General features: G+C 39.4%; 1 protein-coding gene across 1 annotated transcript; it reads right to left on the reverse strand.

Moving 5' to 3' along the window:
• Nucleotides 1–1,618: 1,618 nt before the first annotated feature.
• EAF02_004856 (uncharacterized protein) lies at nucleotides 1,619–1,903 on the reverse strand (the record flags this gene model as incomplete). Its single annotated transcript, XM_038900904.1, has 2 exons — nucleotides 1,619–1,832; nucleotides 1,854–1,903. 2 exons carry the CDS (start codon nucleotides 1,901–1,903, stop codon nucleotides 1,619–1,621), a joined length of 264 nt encoding a protein of 87 aa, XP_038759416.1.
• Between the last annotated feature and the right edge of the window lie 12,412 nt (nucleotides 1,904–14,315).

Below are 14,315 nucleotides of genomic sequence, written 5' to 3' on the forward strand. Positions count from 1 at the left end.
AGGGGATAAGGTGATTATGATGTAGCTCCTGAGCTATCTATTTCGGTATCTAGATTCTGTTAACTTGACTTGAGTAAGAAGTATGTATGAACTGCATCTAGAAAAGAGTTGCCATAAGCAACGGATGGTTTCACTTAGACCATCTAAGATAGTACAAAATTTCCATTTGAATACCGATGCACATATGAAGTACATATTCAAACATTCAAAACACGTCCGATCAAACCATCCAAAAATCATTACTTCACTCTGAGACTCACTTGAAAAGATTCGCACAAAGGTGCATGCTACCACATACCGAAAATGATATTTCCATAACGTCAAGCTCCATAACTGAAAGCTAGATCCATGTTCGTGACAAGGAACCTTTTTAAAGCCCGAAGCTGCTTGTATATCATTCGTCAAGCTATCGTCTCATCGTCTCGTCAACCTTGAAACTCTCCAATTCTCAATCCACCATCTTCAAACAGACCAATGAACATCCACATGTTTTGCCCAAAAAATCTTCAAACATTGATTTCGGTTTAGCTTATGATTGGTTTCATCACGAACGCTTCTGAATGGTCCACAACTTTTTCCAGCGTGCTGCGGTCTTACGGACCACGGTACTACATTATCCCAGTATACCGTCTTGAGGTGCAGCTAGCATTGATTTTCTTTGGCTTCTAGAATTTTTCGGAGTGAAGACGGATGAGAGGAATGGAAAAGGAGATTCGATTTCATTCAAGGATACGCTGGAACGATGGAATTATTGATATTCAAATTTCGGGGTCCTCAAGTCTCCTCTTATATTCAATCTATTATTCACAAGAATTCATTTCTCGGTTTGGACTCGGATGTTTCCCAATTGAAAGAATTACGGTATCATGGAGACCTACCTAGGTACCTACCTTTCCTTTCCCAGAAAATCATCAGATTTGGATGAGACGACAACCTTTTCCATCTCCCCTTGTTCAAAATGGCCAGTACCACCGTCTGGCCAGTCAGTAAGAGATTACCATCCCATACGAAATCCATATTCATCTCTTCCCGCCCATCATCAAAATCAAAATTCGGCATTTATTGGCCAACACGAGTAATGTGTCAGACGAGAAAATGTACAGTTGCATCCAATAATCAGACTATACATCGTACATTCGCAAAATCATACCTATCAACGTTCATCATCTATGAAAACATCCAAGAATCAAGAGAGATCGAGCTGCACCATATTAATCTGTATAGTGACACAGCTTTACATGCATAATTCCCCACATGCCACCCACCACCACCCTCTTTTTTTTGCAATATCGTTCTCAAAAGATCGACCAATGCGAGAGACATTGGGATTTGGCGGCTGGCAGAAAAGAAACTTACGCTTGGACGAGGCTGTCATTGTGCATTTCTTCGCACGCTGGGCGTAAAGTAAAAATCACGACGGATTGATTCACTTACTGCTCAGTGCCCAGTGTCCATCCCAATCTAATCCAATCGTCTTCTCAATCTAATCTCGACATCTTCCTGGAACATGATACCTAGTATACTTAGCAGCCTTTCCCCGCGAGAACAAGACAAATGGTTGGAAAGACAAGAAGGTATCTAATCTTTCATTCGCGAACCTGGTGAACTGACTCAAAGTTCATTCTCCCACTGGTTCGGATCTGTTACGCGTCATTCCTATTATACATGAGATTGATTGATTGATTGATTGCTGATGGGGAATGTGAGATGTGAGGATGACCATGCGGCTACATTTGACCGTCTTGATTATCGAGTAAATCTTATCCTGTTGCATCTTATCTTTTGAATGAGAATTCATTGGAATCCTTCGGGCCATCATCGTATCATTTTGACTGGGAGTGGGAGTTCTTTACCTGGGAATCCTGAACCTGGATCTGGATCTGGGGGATCGAAGGAATTCCATGCTTTTCATCTACATCATCGCGACCCGAGCTCTCCATCATTATCTTCTTGAATCCCAAGCTTTTTAGAGGGGGAGGGGGCTCTGATCTCATCATCTACATCATTCCCATCTATATCTCACAGATCAACATTTATCCTCATCCCCGTCCCATTGATCATCTCCCCATCTTTGCTATGATTGCATTGTTGACATGTCACACATCCTCGACATCACATCGCACCTTGAGCAAAAAAAAAAAAAACAGAAAAAAAAACGGTCGTCAATCCTCCGCCGATAATCATTTCTGTAAAGGCAGTGAATCATCCCCCTGAATCGGTTTTAAGTTTTCAGGCATTCTCCAGTCTTCACTATCAGCAAATAGAAATCCAACTTCAATCTGACAACCCAATCTGAATCCACACCCAAGGATTTCACAAGGGAAAACTGCCATGGGAGGTATGCACTGGAGAATTGATGCATGCATAATATAATATATGTTGCATATTTCTTGCATTACTGCATCATATATGCATGCCAGCATTTATTCAATTTATTCTTTTAACGCTTACGACATGTTCTTCTTTTGGACCAATCATCATTCACAATCAATCATGTTGTCTTCACCGCTTAAATGTATTTGGGGGCAGAATATATTGGGGGCTGAATCTTGTCTTCTTCTCGAAACTTTCTTCCCACAATGTACAGACAAGACAGTATGTACAGATTGTACTGTTACGCAGGTATCTTGTATCTGTGTTTTCATCATATTTTATTCTCCTAATCCGTATGCTTTCGTATTCACTATTTACCCAGATCCATCACTGAATAAGTACACAAAATACGGCTGTGATGTACGATACATGCATCTACCCACGCACCACTCGTTGTACAAATCCCCTTTCGTTTTTTTCCTATTCGACACTGGCAAACCAATTCCTGTACGATATACGAAAGAACTCCAAAATCTGCAGTTACGATTCACTGTTCTGCAGCATGATTCAGATACGGTAACGTCTTTCATATCTTCTCTGCATTACTCATTTAACTTTTTACCTACGCGTTCTTGTTGTTCTTGGTCTTCGCGCAGATATCGAATGGCATAATGAGGAATTCAAAACGAGGGGAAATATCTGTTCATCGTTTGGAGGAAGAAAAAATAAGACAAAGTAAAAGCCAGTAAGTGTACCGGTAAAATGTTACCATGAGGCGTGGATCACTTTCTGCTCTTTCTAGCCCTGTCAGCCTGTAACTGGGCCTGTACAAGTGTATAGCTAGCCCTGTACCCTCCAGCTAGCCCTGTCGAAATCCTATCAAAAAGCCTGTAACCATCTCAAAACAGTAAGTGGGCAAAGAGCGGTAAGGCGCGGTAAGCTCGCGAAGCTCTGGTTTTTCTTTGCTGCTGGTTTGGTGTTGGGGTTGCGCGCTGGCTGGTGTGATGCAGGATGGACAAGGCTCAACCTCCACATTAACGGTGTGCACATGGGAATCTGAGCTTTTTTTATCATGCGATATTGCGTCGAGTCTGTGTGTTTTTTTTTTTTGCTTTTTTGGAGGGGAAGTTTTATGATCAAAGTTATCAATTTACTCTCCTTCCTGAAAGAAAATTTCATGCATGGTATAATATTACTTTCCTTCAGCTTTCAAATTGCATATACAAATACATACACACAATTTTAGTAACAAAAATCCATCATTTCATGTGCATAACCGCAAGGCTCATGCGTTCTGCAAATGCAACCCCTCCTGGTTCGGTTACGGGCTTTGGTATATGTTTGATTGCCGAGCCGATGGGTTGCATTGAGGGTACCGAATGTTGAAAATTCCTGATGCGAATTTGGAATTAGAGGGTCACATTCTGATCAAATTCGCATCTGATAAAAGAAGAAAAACTTGTTGAGATAAATAATACTGCATAAGATGAGCTATGGGTGGTGAAAAAAAAAATAGTTCTCCCATTTTCGAAGAAGAAGAAAAAACTAGTGCAATCTAATCCTTCAACTCCAATCCTCCATTCCCATTTTGGGCTTACATTATCCATTTCTAGTTTACCTTCCTGCATGACGATGTATTAAAAAAAATCTGGGGTTGTTTCGCCCCACCTACCTAGACAGCTGTTCCAGAATTGCATTGCAGGACTTTTGTGATGTGGCGGCTTTGTGGCTAGAGACGAATTTGACAAAGTAACTATTTTTTCGGCGAAAGACCATCTAAATAACTTAATGATTTTTTTTTGGTTCAATTGCGCAGACTGCGCGAACTAACATTCGTGGCGAGTTGGAGAAAATGGCGGGGCTGGAAGGAATGAAGGGGGGGTTGTTTGAGAGGCGAGATTAGCGAGTCTCAGATGGGATGGGGGCTGGATCGAGGGATTCTAGGTTCTGGCCTTCTGTAAATATTCTGCATTGCGGGGTTGAGTTTGTGATGTGTTTTGTATTTGGTGGGATGGGATGGGATGAAATGAGATGGGATGGGTTTTGTTTTGTTTTGTTGAGAATCTAGATTTCTATCTTTATTGAGAGCTGGTATTTGGTCATTGATGATTGGTTGAGATTTGTGAATTGGATGCACTTCTTGCTTGTACGGGAGGAAATATCATATCATATCATGCCCCCTCAGATCAGATATATACAAATATCAAGATCAAACGTAAGAGGGATAAACACTTCATCTTCCTCTTCATCGTCGGTCTTCTCGCGAGGTTGATTTTTACATACTTCATGATCCTTACCTAGGTACCATCGCGCAACTCATCATTCTACCTCGATTTTCGATTCTCGGATATTATTAGTAGTATTAAATTCAGAATCGATTCAATCTATCTATAACTAATAAAATAAAATACACCTAAACATATCTAAATGAATGAAGTAAAGAGGGAAAAATAATAAACCCCCCCCCCCCCCGAGTCTGCAATGATAAAGTCCTATTCTGTTGTTCACTTTTAGCTCGTGATATGTGTACTTCTGAGATTCTTGGATATATTATGATATGGTATGTACTGTATATATTTGAACGAGGAAGTAGGTATCTAAAGATGAAAGATATAGTTGAATTTCGATAATTATGAACGTGAAAAAAATCAAAATTATCAGGATTTTCTCCCCGAAGATTCGAGTCGAGTCGAGTTACTGTTATTGTTACTTTTTGATACAGATACAGTTTGGGGGCGGAGGGGGTTGCTATTAGATAGATTACCTTGTTATTGAGTCTCGAGCGGTATATTGATATTATTATCACATAACCTTTCGCTTTATTCTTTCTTCATTGTGTCTTTTTATCTATCAACGCCATACTTCCCACACCTCCTCTGCTCTTCAATCCACAGTTCGAAACTATATTCACGGAAATCTATCTATCTATCGCTTTGTATCTATATCTACATCCATCCATCTATACCCCTCCATGGTATTTCTCATACAATTCCTTCCTGATACCCTGGTTTGCACTTACTAAATCTGAGGATTTTAATATTTATACTAGGTATTACGTTTGATGGGGAACTTGTGCGGAGAGCTTGCAAGAAGGAGGATGAGACGAAATGTGAGGGATCGAGATGGACGTGAAATAAAGTTGTTAATCTTATTTTGTTATAAAACCCTCTTCTTCGAAGTTCTAATTCTATATTGACAAATTCAGCAGACCTGGGGAATATTTGAATCGGGAGATTTTAATTGGGGATAAAGGGGGTTTTCCTGGGGTAATTCTAGATTGTTATTTTGATTTAGAATGGAATTTCTATCCTATATGGCAGCTTTTTGGGGGGTTTGGGGAGAATTGAAGTCTGACCGATTGTGGGTAAGTGATCATGATGATTTCATTATTGTTGTTGTTGTTGTTTTTGTATTGCGGGGGATTCAGCGGGGTGGGGCGATAGAGATAGAGAACAGAGGAGAAGATAATGGAAGATGAGTGAATATGCACTAAAAGATACCTACTGACTAGTGGTAATAGTAATTTTCTATCACGATGTTGAGTTTTGAATCATTACTTTACCATAATTGTTGTCAGTATTTTCATACTAGTTATATCATTTCACTATCTCACTATATCTTCCAAACCACCACAGGCTCGCCGATATGAATCTATCCTTTTGTTGCAGCTACATGGGGAATAACACTCGCATAAGAGACGAGATCTACAGTCCTCGAAGATGAATGATCTTCGGATTCTTCAATGTACTTCACGCAGCTGGGGAGATATTGGAAGCCTGTGTTATATAATTCTTAGTAAGTGTGATATTCAAAACCTGGGGAGGGGGAGATAAAATGAGAGGGGCAATTTGGTGTATCTTCTATCATCCCGAGCCCCATTGTTTCTTTCTCTTCTGTGATATAATGCGCTATGAATATCACATATCTCCTCTTATGAGCATTAAAATGTTATGCTGCACGACATTTGCTCAGTAGCTTAGAGTAGGAATCATATATTATCCCCAAGATTTCAAACCTGGTTTCTATTCCATCCATCTGCTTTTCTCTTGATTTCCGTTTGCAAGAAAGCCAAGAGCGAATTTGTATCATCACTTCTCATGTCCTCTCATCATTCTTACATAAATTTCCTATCGTCGTTGTTCCCAACTTGATTGTCATGATCTCTTAACACTTCCTCTATTTCCAATAACTCACATGGATATACCCTCAACTCCTGAGCTTATAAGCACAGTAATCACAGGAACGAGCTTGTGTTTGTTTGTGGCGGAAGTTGAAATCTTTCACCATTCGATCGTTCCTGTGTGTCTCAAGAGTAATATAGGGAAGAATTCTTTTGGAGGTGAGGATGTGGTATTTTAATATTCGGATGGGTTAGATTAGTCTTGGTGTGAGAGGGTTCGATAAATGATGATTGAGAAGGGAGGAAGAAGAAAAGATTAGGTGAGAAGGGGTGCGATATCTCTTTCACTTACTATCTGGAATTGATTTATATCTATGAGGGTATAAAAGTTGTATTATTCCATGATCTTAGGGTTGATTAGACATACTAACTTTCACGGACGAAGAGACAATGGTATTGGAGGTGAGTTCGCGGAATCCTGTATAAGGAGTAGCTCTTCTTTTGCTTGAAAGAGATTCTCGGGAAAGTGACTGGGGAAGAAGAAACCTTATCATCGTTGTCATCGCCCGCATATAAGTTTTTACTAGTAGTACTTGTTATAATTTTCATTATCGTTTTTAAGCATTTACTATAGTTCTTATATACTAGAAAGCTCTAAGTGAATAAATATATCTCTTCTATTTAACTTGGGATAATAACTAAAACTAATCCTATAGACTTTAGAAGAATAGACTTTATTTTTATTTAGAATTAGATTTATTTTCCTATACAAAAACTTGTTTAAAATTTTTATTGAAAAAATTTATTAGAAAAACTTATTAGAATTGATTGATTGATTGATTGATTGATTTAATTTAACGTCCCGCTTCAGTCCATGACTATATAAGACGGCTAGGCCATAAGGGCGCTAGCGGATAACTTTTGAAATACACAATGGGAATGAAATAATGGGGGAGGTGAAAACAAATACTGGGGTATAGCGCCCACTATTGTATGTAGTCCATACAATAGGTTTTGAAAGGGATTTTACCCCTCTCTTTCCTCTCTTTCGTCTCTCTCCTCTCTCCCCTCTCGTATCTCTCCTTCTAGCTCTCTAATTACTCTCTCTCCTTCGCTTATTGAATCTTCCTCTTCAACTGTTTCGTTTTGAGTTTCGGCTCTGGCTAGATGCCAGGTCCTTGTAGCAATTTTGGTAGTATTAATGAACTTGGTTGCTAGTTCGATGCCTATTTTCGTATATAGTAGGAATTGTAGGTTGGTTTGGGATATTGGTAGGTTCTTGAAAATTTTTTTCCTTTCTTTTCTGTATATCGGGTATCCAATTAGGAGATGAGCGGTAGTTTCGATATTGTTATAAATATATTTATTATTAGAAAGGCTTGAATCGATATAAATAGGACTTGATATATCCGTGGCCAATTTTGAGTTGAAAGAAGGCGCTAGCGATATTTCGCTTGGTGCCTTCCGGTAGCTTGATTTTGAAGCCAATTTTCCATAAAAAAAGTTTCGAATAGGTTGTATCGGATTGATTCGATTTGGATTTATATTGATTGAGTGTTTCTAGTTATTGATTGGAATCGTGTTTCTTTACTATTATATCAAGTAGCCCTATACTGGTTTCGCTTGAAGTGGCCTGTATCGAAGTTGCCTCTTTTGCCAATTTATCCGCTATTTCGTTTCCTTGTATTGAGGTATGGCCTAGAACCCAATTTAAGGAGACTTCGACTCCTTTTGTTCTGATAATCTCTGCCGCTTTGATTGCTCTTATTTGATAGGCTTGCTCTGGGTGATTAAAGGGGGTTTTGAAGCAATAAAGTCCAGCTTGATTGTCCGAATAGATCTTAAATTTCTGGCCTTCATATGCTATAGTGCTAGTATATTCGATAGCTTTTATAACTCCAAAGAGTTCTCCATTATAAACTAATTGATTTAAACCAATATTGATTTGTTTTCGATAAGAAGTTGATCCGTTTGATTGTATTGCAACTATCCCCACTCCTATTCCAATTCCTTTTACAGTAGAAGATGCATCGGTATATATATAAACTGTATTGTTATCTTTATGTTTGAATATAATATTATGGAGAGTAGCTGTATCTTCTTTTGAGGTTTTACTAATATTGACTTTGTAGAGAGTTTCTCTTTTCCAAAGGGGGAAGTTGAAGTGTATAATCTTTTCGAGAGTGGATGGATTGAAGTCTTGATCTATTGATTCTCTAATTTTATCTAATTGGAGTGGCTTGTATCGTTTCCTTCGAGGAATAGCTATTGCTTCTGAATCCAATTTGTATTAAAATAGCAATTCTTTTTCGATATTGATTGAATGATTAGGAGAAGTTTTACTAATCGGAAGGTGTATCGTCTTATATTTGAATCTAAACGGATTTTTGCTGGCTTTAAACCTGCTTCGATTTCCATTGGAAAGATTGGAGCAGTTTTGAAGACTCCAAATATCTTTCGAAGAGCTAGGTTTTGAAGTGATTGAAGGATATCCTTGAATTTGGCCTATCCTTTCCACCAGATCTCCGATCCGTAATCCGCAATGCTTGTTATACAGGCTAAATATAGCTGTCTTATAGCTCTAGGGCTAAGACCCTTTTCTGTATTAGCTAATCGGGCCATTCGTTGAAAGGCTCCCTTCGCTTGTACTGCTCTGATATTGACATGTTGATCGAATTTGAGATTCGGATCGAACCAGATACTAAGCCATCTAATTAAAGATTGGGGTATTACTATTTCTGAATTAGACAGAGTGATTGGGTATTGGACTGTTAATTTAGACGATGAGAAATGCATTAACTCTGTTTTAGCTAAATCGAATTGGATTGCGTTTTTTGAGCTAAGTTCGTATAACTGTTTTGTAGCTTTTTCTAACGAATTGATATTCTTTCTTTAAGTATTTGAATTAGTGATAAGTGCAATATCATCAATGTAGGAAAGGAATTTGATTGAATTATATTGGAAGAGATCTCGGATATATATCAAGAAGAGAATCGGCGAAATTGGACTACCTTGTGGTATACCCGTGGAGATCGGTTTGAAGGATTCGGTTTGATTATTGAAGGATAGTTTTAGTTGTCTATATTGTAGAAATGAGGCTGTCCAAGCAATGAGATTTGTAGGTAATTGTAGTTTTTTACAAATCTCTAAAAGCCGATTTTTCGAAACATGATCGAAGGCACCTTTTATATCCATAAATAAGACTGAGGTCTTAATATTGGCTCGTTTATTGCTTTCAATCTCTGTATTCAAAAGGCAGAAATGAATTATATTATAACTACTTTCTAGAATATATTATAATACAAAGTAGGTTCGCTACACCTACAGACGCTTTCCCGGCTCACTTGTGATAAAGCCATTAGTACTAGGCTTCTGTAGAATCTTCTGATTATGTTAAACTACCTATTGCATGATTATCTTTGGAAGTTTCGGTTAGGACCAAAATCATTCCTTCACGTCTCTATTCCTGTTTGCTCCTTAAGCCTATCTGATACCTCCATTATGCCCTCTGTTCTATAGTATCCGATTATAGACCGACATATGCATCTGTCCTTTCGAGCCATATAGACAGTATCGCTGTCGCTGTTATTATATACTACGCCTCACGGCTAATAACCGTTTCGCATTACCTTGTCGAATCTCTTCTACACAACAAGGCCGATTATGTCTCGCAGGCTTGCTATTTCAAACCCCTAGTCAGGCAGCCCTTTTATAATGTTTCCAACCCACTAACTAAAGCTCTACTTATAAAATCTACTCCCCCAATGTATAGTTTGTAATCGAAAGTAGAGCGCTAGGAGTGCGTTGCATATGTATATCGTAGGATTGGCTTCTGCCTGAGATCCTTCGTTGCTGTAATATTAATTGAGCACTGTCAAATATGGCTTGCTAAAAGCGTCCTTCCTATACCGGAGCTCCTCCGCCGCTATGCCGCTCCCGCGCACTCGGAGATAAGGTGCTAAAAACGTCCCTCCTCCTACTCTATATATGCTCCCGCCGGCTCCAGTAGACACTGTCCTAGCCTTTGTATACTTCCTACTACTCCCCTCATCATTTGTAAATATCCGATCCAGTATACCCGTAGATCGTATGTATTGTTGGGTTGTGAAAACTCTGCACGCTAGCACCCCAAAGGTATTCTATCGATTTTCATTTGTCAAGTTAAGGATATCGGCCCTGCTTCCAACACAGGCTTCAGTCAAACTCAGCTATATTATAGAAGCTTCATTATCCACTGTTTCAAGGACTAGTTCCACTTCGCAAACGCTCTGCCACAATATGCTCTGGCTCTGCTCCCACACAGATTCATAAAGGCATAGTTCCGCATCAATCCCGCTCTCATCTCCCTTCCATCGTCGAATGGTTTTCATCTCCGTTTTGCTGGTAGTCCTCTATTCCGAGCATCTTCGCGATCACCCTCTGGTGATCAGCTGCGCGTACCTTCGCTCCCAGTACGGCCTCCGATTAATATACAACCACCACCCAGCTCCAGCTGACTCTACTTAGCTCTCCGATCGCACGATCGAAGGTTCGTAGGATACACCACGTACAGGTGAGAGTCATCGTATCCCAAAACTTATTAGAAAAACTTATTAGAAAAACTTATTAGAAAAACTTATTAGAAAAACTTATTAGAAAAACTTATCCCCTCTCTCATCTCCCCTTCTTTTCCATCTCATTTTTTATCTTCTCTCCTCCTTCTATATTCTCTACCCCCTCCCTATAGATCTCGTTTTACCCCAACATCAGAAAACAGAAGGGGTTAAAGCTAAACAGGACTGACTTTAATAAGAGTATCTACTAACCAAAAGATAGTACTTCATTATAACATACACACAACGCAGTACGCACATTAGGAATAATAGTTTTCAAGATAACAACAACAATATGACAACGTGATAGATAATTGTTGCTTTGAGAAGGATATGAAAGACGTAGCACCCACGAATTCGTAGGTCCTAAATGTCTATATTGTATTCTGTCTAGAGAGCTAGCTATGTATAGAAGATAGTAGGTCTGATATATGGGCACTAAAGAAAGAGCTAGTCTCTTTCGCATTAGCTTAGATTCAGTACAGTGGCCATTGAATTGAAGTCATTCACAATAATCATATCACCCATTATCAGTCTAAATAGAACTTTTGAAGCAACTAAAATGATTACTGCACGATACGTTTCTCGCAAACCCAAGAATCGTCAACTTTCAGCTGTAAAGACAGAGAAGAATATGTCACCTAACGGGGAAAGAACAGCAGCGAATACGAACAAGACCGCATTGTTGCTGATGAGGAAGAACCTGATAATCCATTCATATTCACTGATGATGTTATGCATACTATGAAATTTCGGTTCTATTGCTCAACACTAAGTTACATAACGTTACAATCATATCCTTGAATTTGAGAAGTTCCTGATCAATTCAATCATCTACTTGAAAGGCAGATGTCAGAGTATTACGCATCAATTGTATTATTATTGTCTGTTCGAGCAGTTCTTTATCGCACTGTTATACACATAGGCTCTGTCATTGCAATAATGAACTACACTTGACCTTCAAACGTGGCTTATGAAGAATGTGCGGCTTTTGACGATTTCCTCTTCAACCTCATCTTCATGCGAAAGGCGATTCTTCGATCTTTCTGCCAGCCACACATGCATTTTGCACATTATGTCGAATTTAAAGGCGGTCGGTCAGCGCACCGTCTCGATATTAAATCTTTAGAGTGGGGCTTTTGAATTCATCGAGGAGAGTGAATCTCCTGGCCAAAAATAAATACTCCCTCCCTTTCCCCGCCCACGGAGACAGCTCCACTATTTGTCGAGGAAAAAATATGCTGAAGGAACAAAATAGCAAAAGAGTTCACGCGCCCGGTGGCGCGCTGATCTCTGTTGACCTTTTATTAGGCGGTATCAATGACTCCGAAGGGATCGAATGCTCCCTACAAAGATACCGCGCGCACCTCGAGTTGATGTGTCTAACCGTTAAACTAGATTGCCGATTTGTCAATACCACCATTTGACGAGAGAAATGGTAGCAGTTGAGGTTAGATTGATTAAGCGATGATGCGCCGGCAATGTTAAAATAATGGTATTGCAATCCTGAGGCTCGCAAATTAATTTGATCACACGGAGAACTGAATTTTCTTTAGAGATAGATGTAATGAACACCCAAAATAACAACAACCAACAAAATACCACTATCTATTGTTCTTTGAATTGATCACTTTCCACAATTGATCCTAGAAGCGCATTAATGTATTAGAAAATATATTGCGATACTTGCCAAAGACGAATAGTAATATCAACCTCGCAATCATAGCGGAATAGCCTCACTTGAGGTGCGCCAAATCGATTCTACATTCCTCGCTAGATGATTGATAGGAAGATTTGGTAGGAACAATTCATGAATTCAGCCTCTGATCAAGCAGAACTCCGAACAGTCAAAAGAATAGTTCAAGTGAACTTTCATACGGTGCTTTTGACTAAATGAGATTGACCGAGGTGTTATAAAACATTTGAACACTTGCTTGAGCAATGGGATAGATTCCTGGAAAGCACTAACTGGTGGCAAGAAATCTGAGTAATATAGCAATATCAAGTGATATTGAGGAATCGCAAAAGAAAGAGCGGAAGGTATATTAGGGAGGATGGCTAGGATAAATGGACAGATTGACTATTGAAAGTTCAGTATACTGCACTGCTGTATCTATCCGGAATGATTTGAAAAATGATCTGCCACAAAGTATGTCTGGCACCAGTGGCTAGAATATGAAAGCGCTACCTAGGTAGACAAGGACTTCTCGCTGCCCGTTGCCTTCAATCCTCCAACTAATCAGTTCTTACTTTCAACATACTGTGTCCTTTATCAGAATTTGAACAATTGGTGCATTCCAAATGGCAAATCCATAGTTTTGCCCGTCCCCCGTAGTGAAGACCAAATGAAGTGAAGGCGAACAAAATTTCACAACGGTGTTCGGAGCCACCGATATTGCTAAGCTTATTGTGGAAAAGAGGCGTAAATCACGTGAGAACGATGACGAAATAGCCACACTTTATCTCGACATTTGTATAGAGTGGATCATCCATCACCCTCTCTTCCTTCTTTCCCTCTTTTCTCACAAGTCATCGGCCAACCAGGATTTTGATCCGAGCCGGGTTTTACAAGTACAATTACTATATGATTGATTGATTTGTTTGGACTACTCCGGAAAGATGGGGGGCTTTGCATATTGTTCCCCGTCTATGTATTCTAGGGTCTTGACGAGGATTTGTTAGAGAGACCAAGTCAAGATACCAAGTCTCGAGCAAGTATGATGAATAGAAAAGAAAGGGCTGACAATATTGCATGAGAGATTCTTGGAAATGTGGTATAAGAATTGCCAATATCTCTTGTTTGCGCGGGAGGGGATAGTTCTAGATATGCCTAGGAAAGTCATCGGAGCTTATTTCATTTTTTATCTTGGAGGTGATGCGCGGGGCAATGAGCCATGGGCAATTGCCAATAGGGAATGGGCCATGGGCACTGATAATTGACATCGTATCGCATATCGTGCCGCACTGCACCACCGTGCGGTATATCAACTCCATATGAATCTGAACTACTCCTCTACAATGAAGCTAGCTGGTTGCTGGCTGCTGGATATGTTCGAAACCCATGTTACCAATAGAAAGCATTGTTATACATACGAGACCCTGATGTTGAATATGATTCTGATGACTCGCAGATGTCAACAACTACGGAGAGTTGGAATTATTTCAATTTAAAGATACAGTACTAAGAAAACTATTTGTACAACATCTCCACCCATCTCAACTCATAACAAGGAACAAATGGAAGGATCAGTATGCAAGTCAGATATTTGAATTTCACTCTTCCCTTCATC

The sequence above is a fragment of the Botrytis sinoallii genome (genome assembly GCF_014898435.1).
Source record: "Botrytis sinoallii strain Bc 23 chromosome Unknown BSIN_007, whole genome shotgun sequence".
Taxonomy (NCBI): Eukaryota; Fungi; Ascomycota; class Leotiomycetes; order Helotiales; family Sclerotiniaceae; genus Botrytis; species Botrytis sinoallii.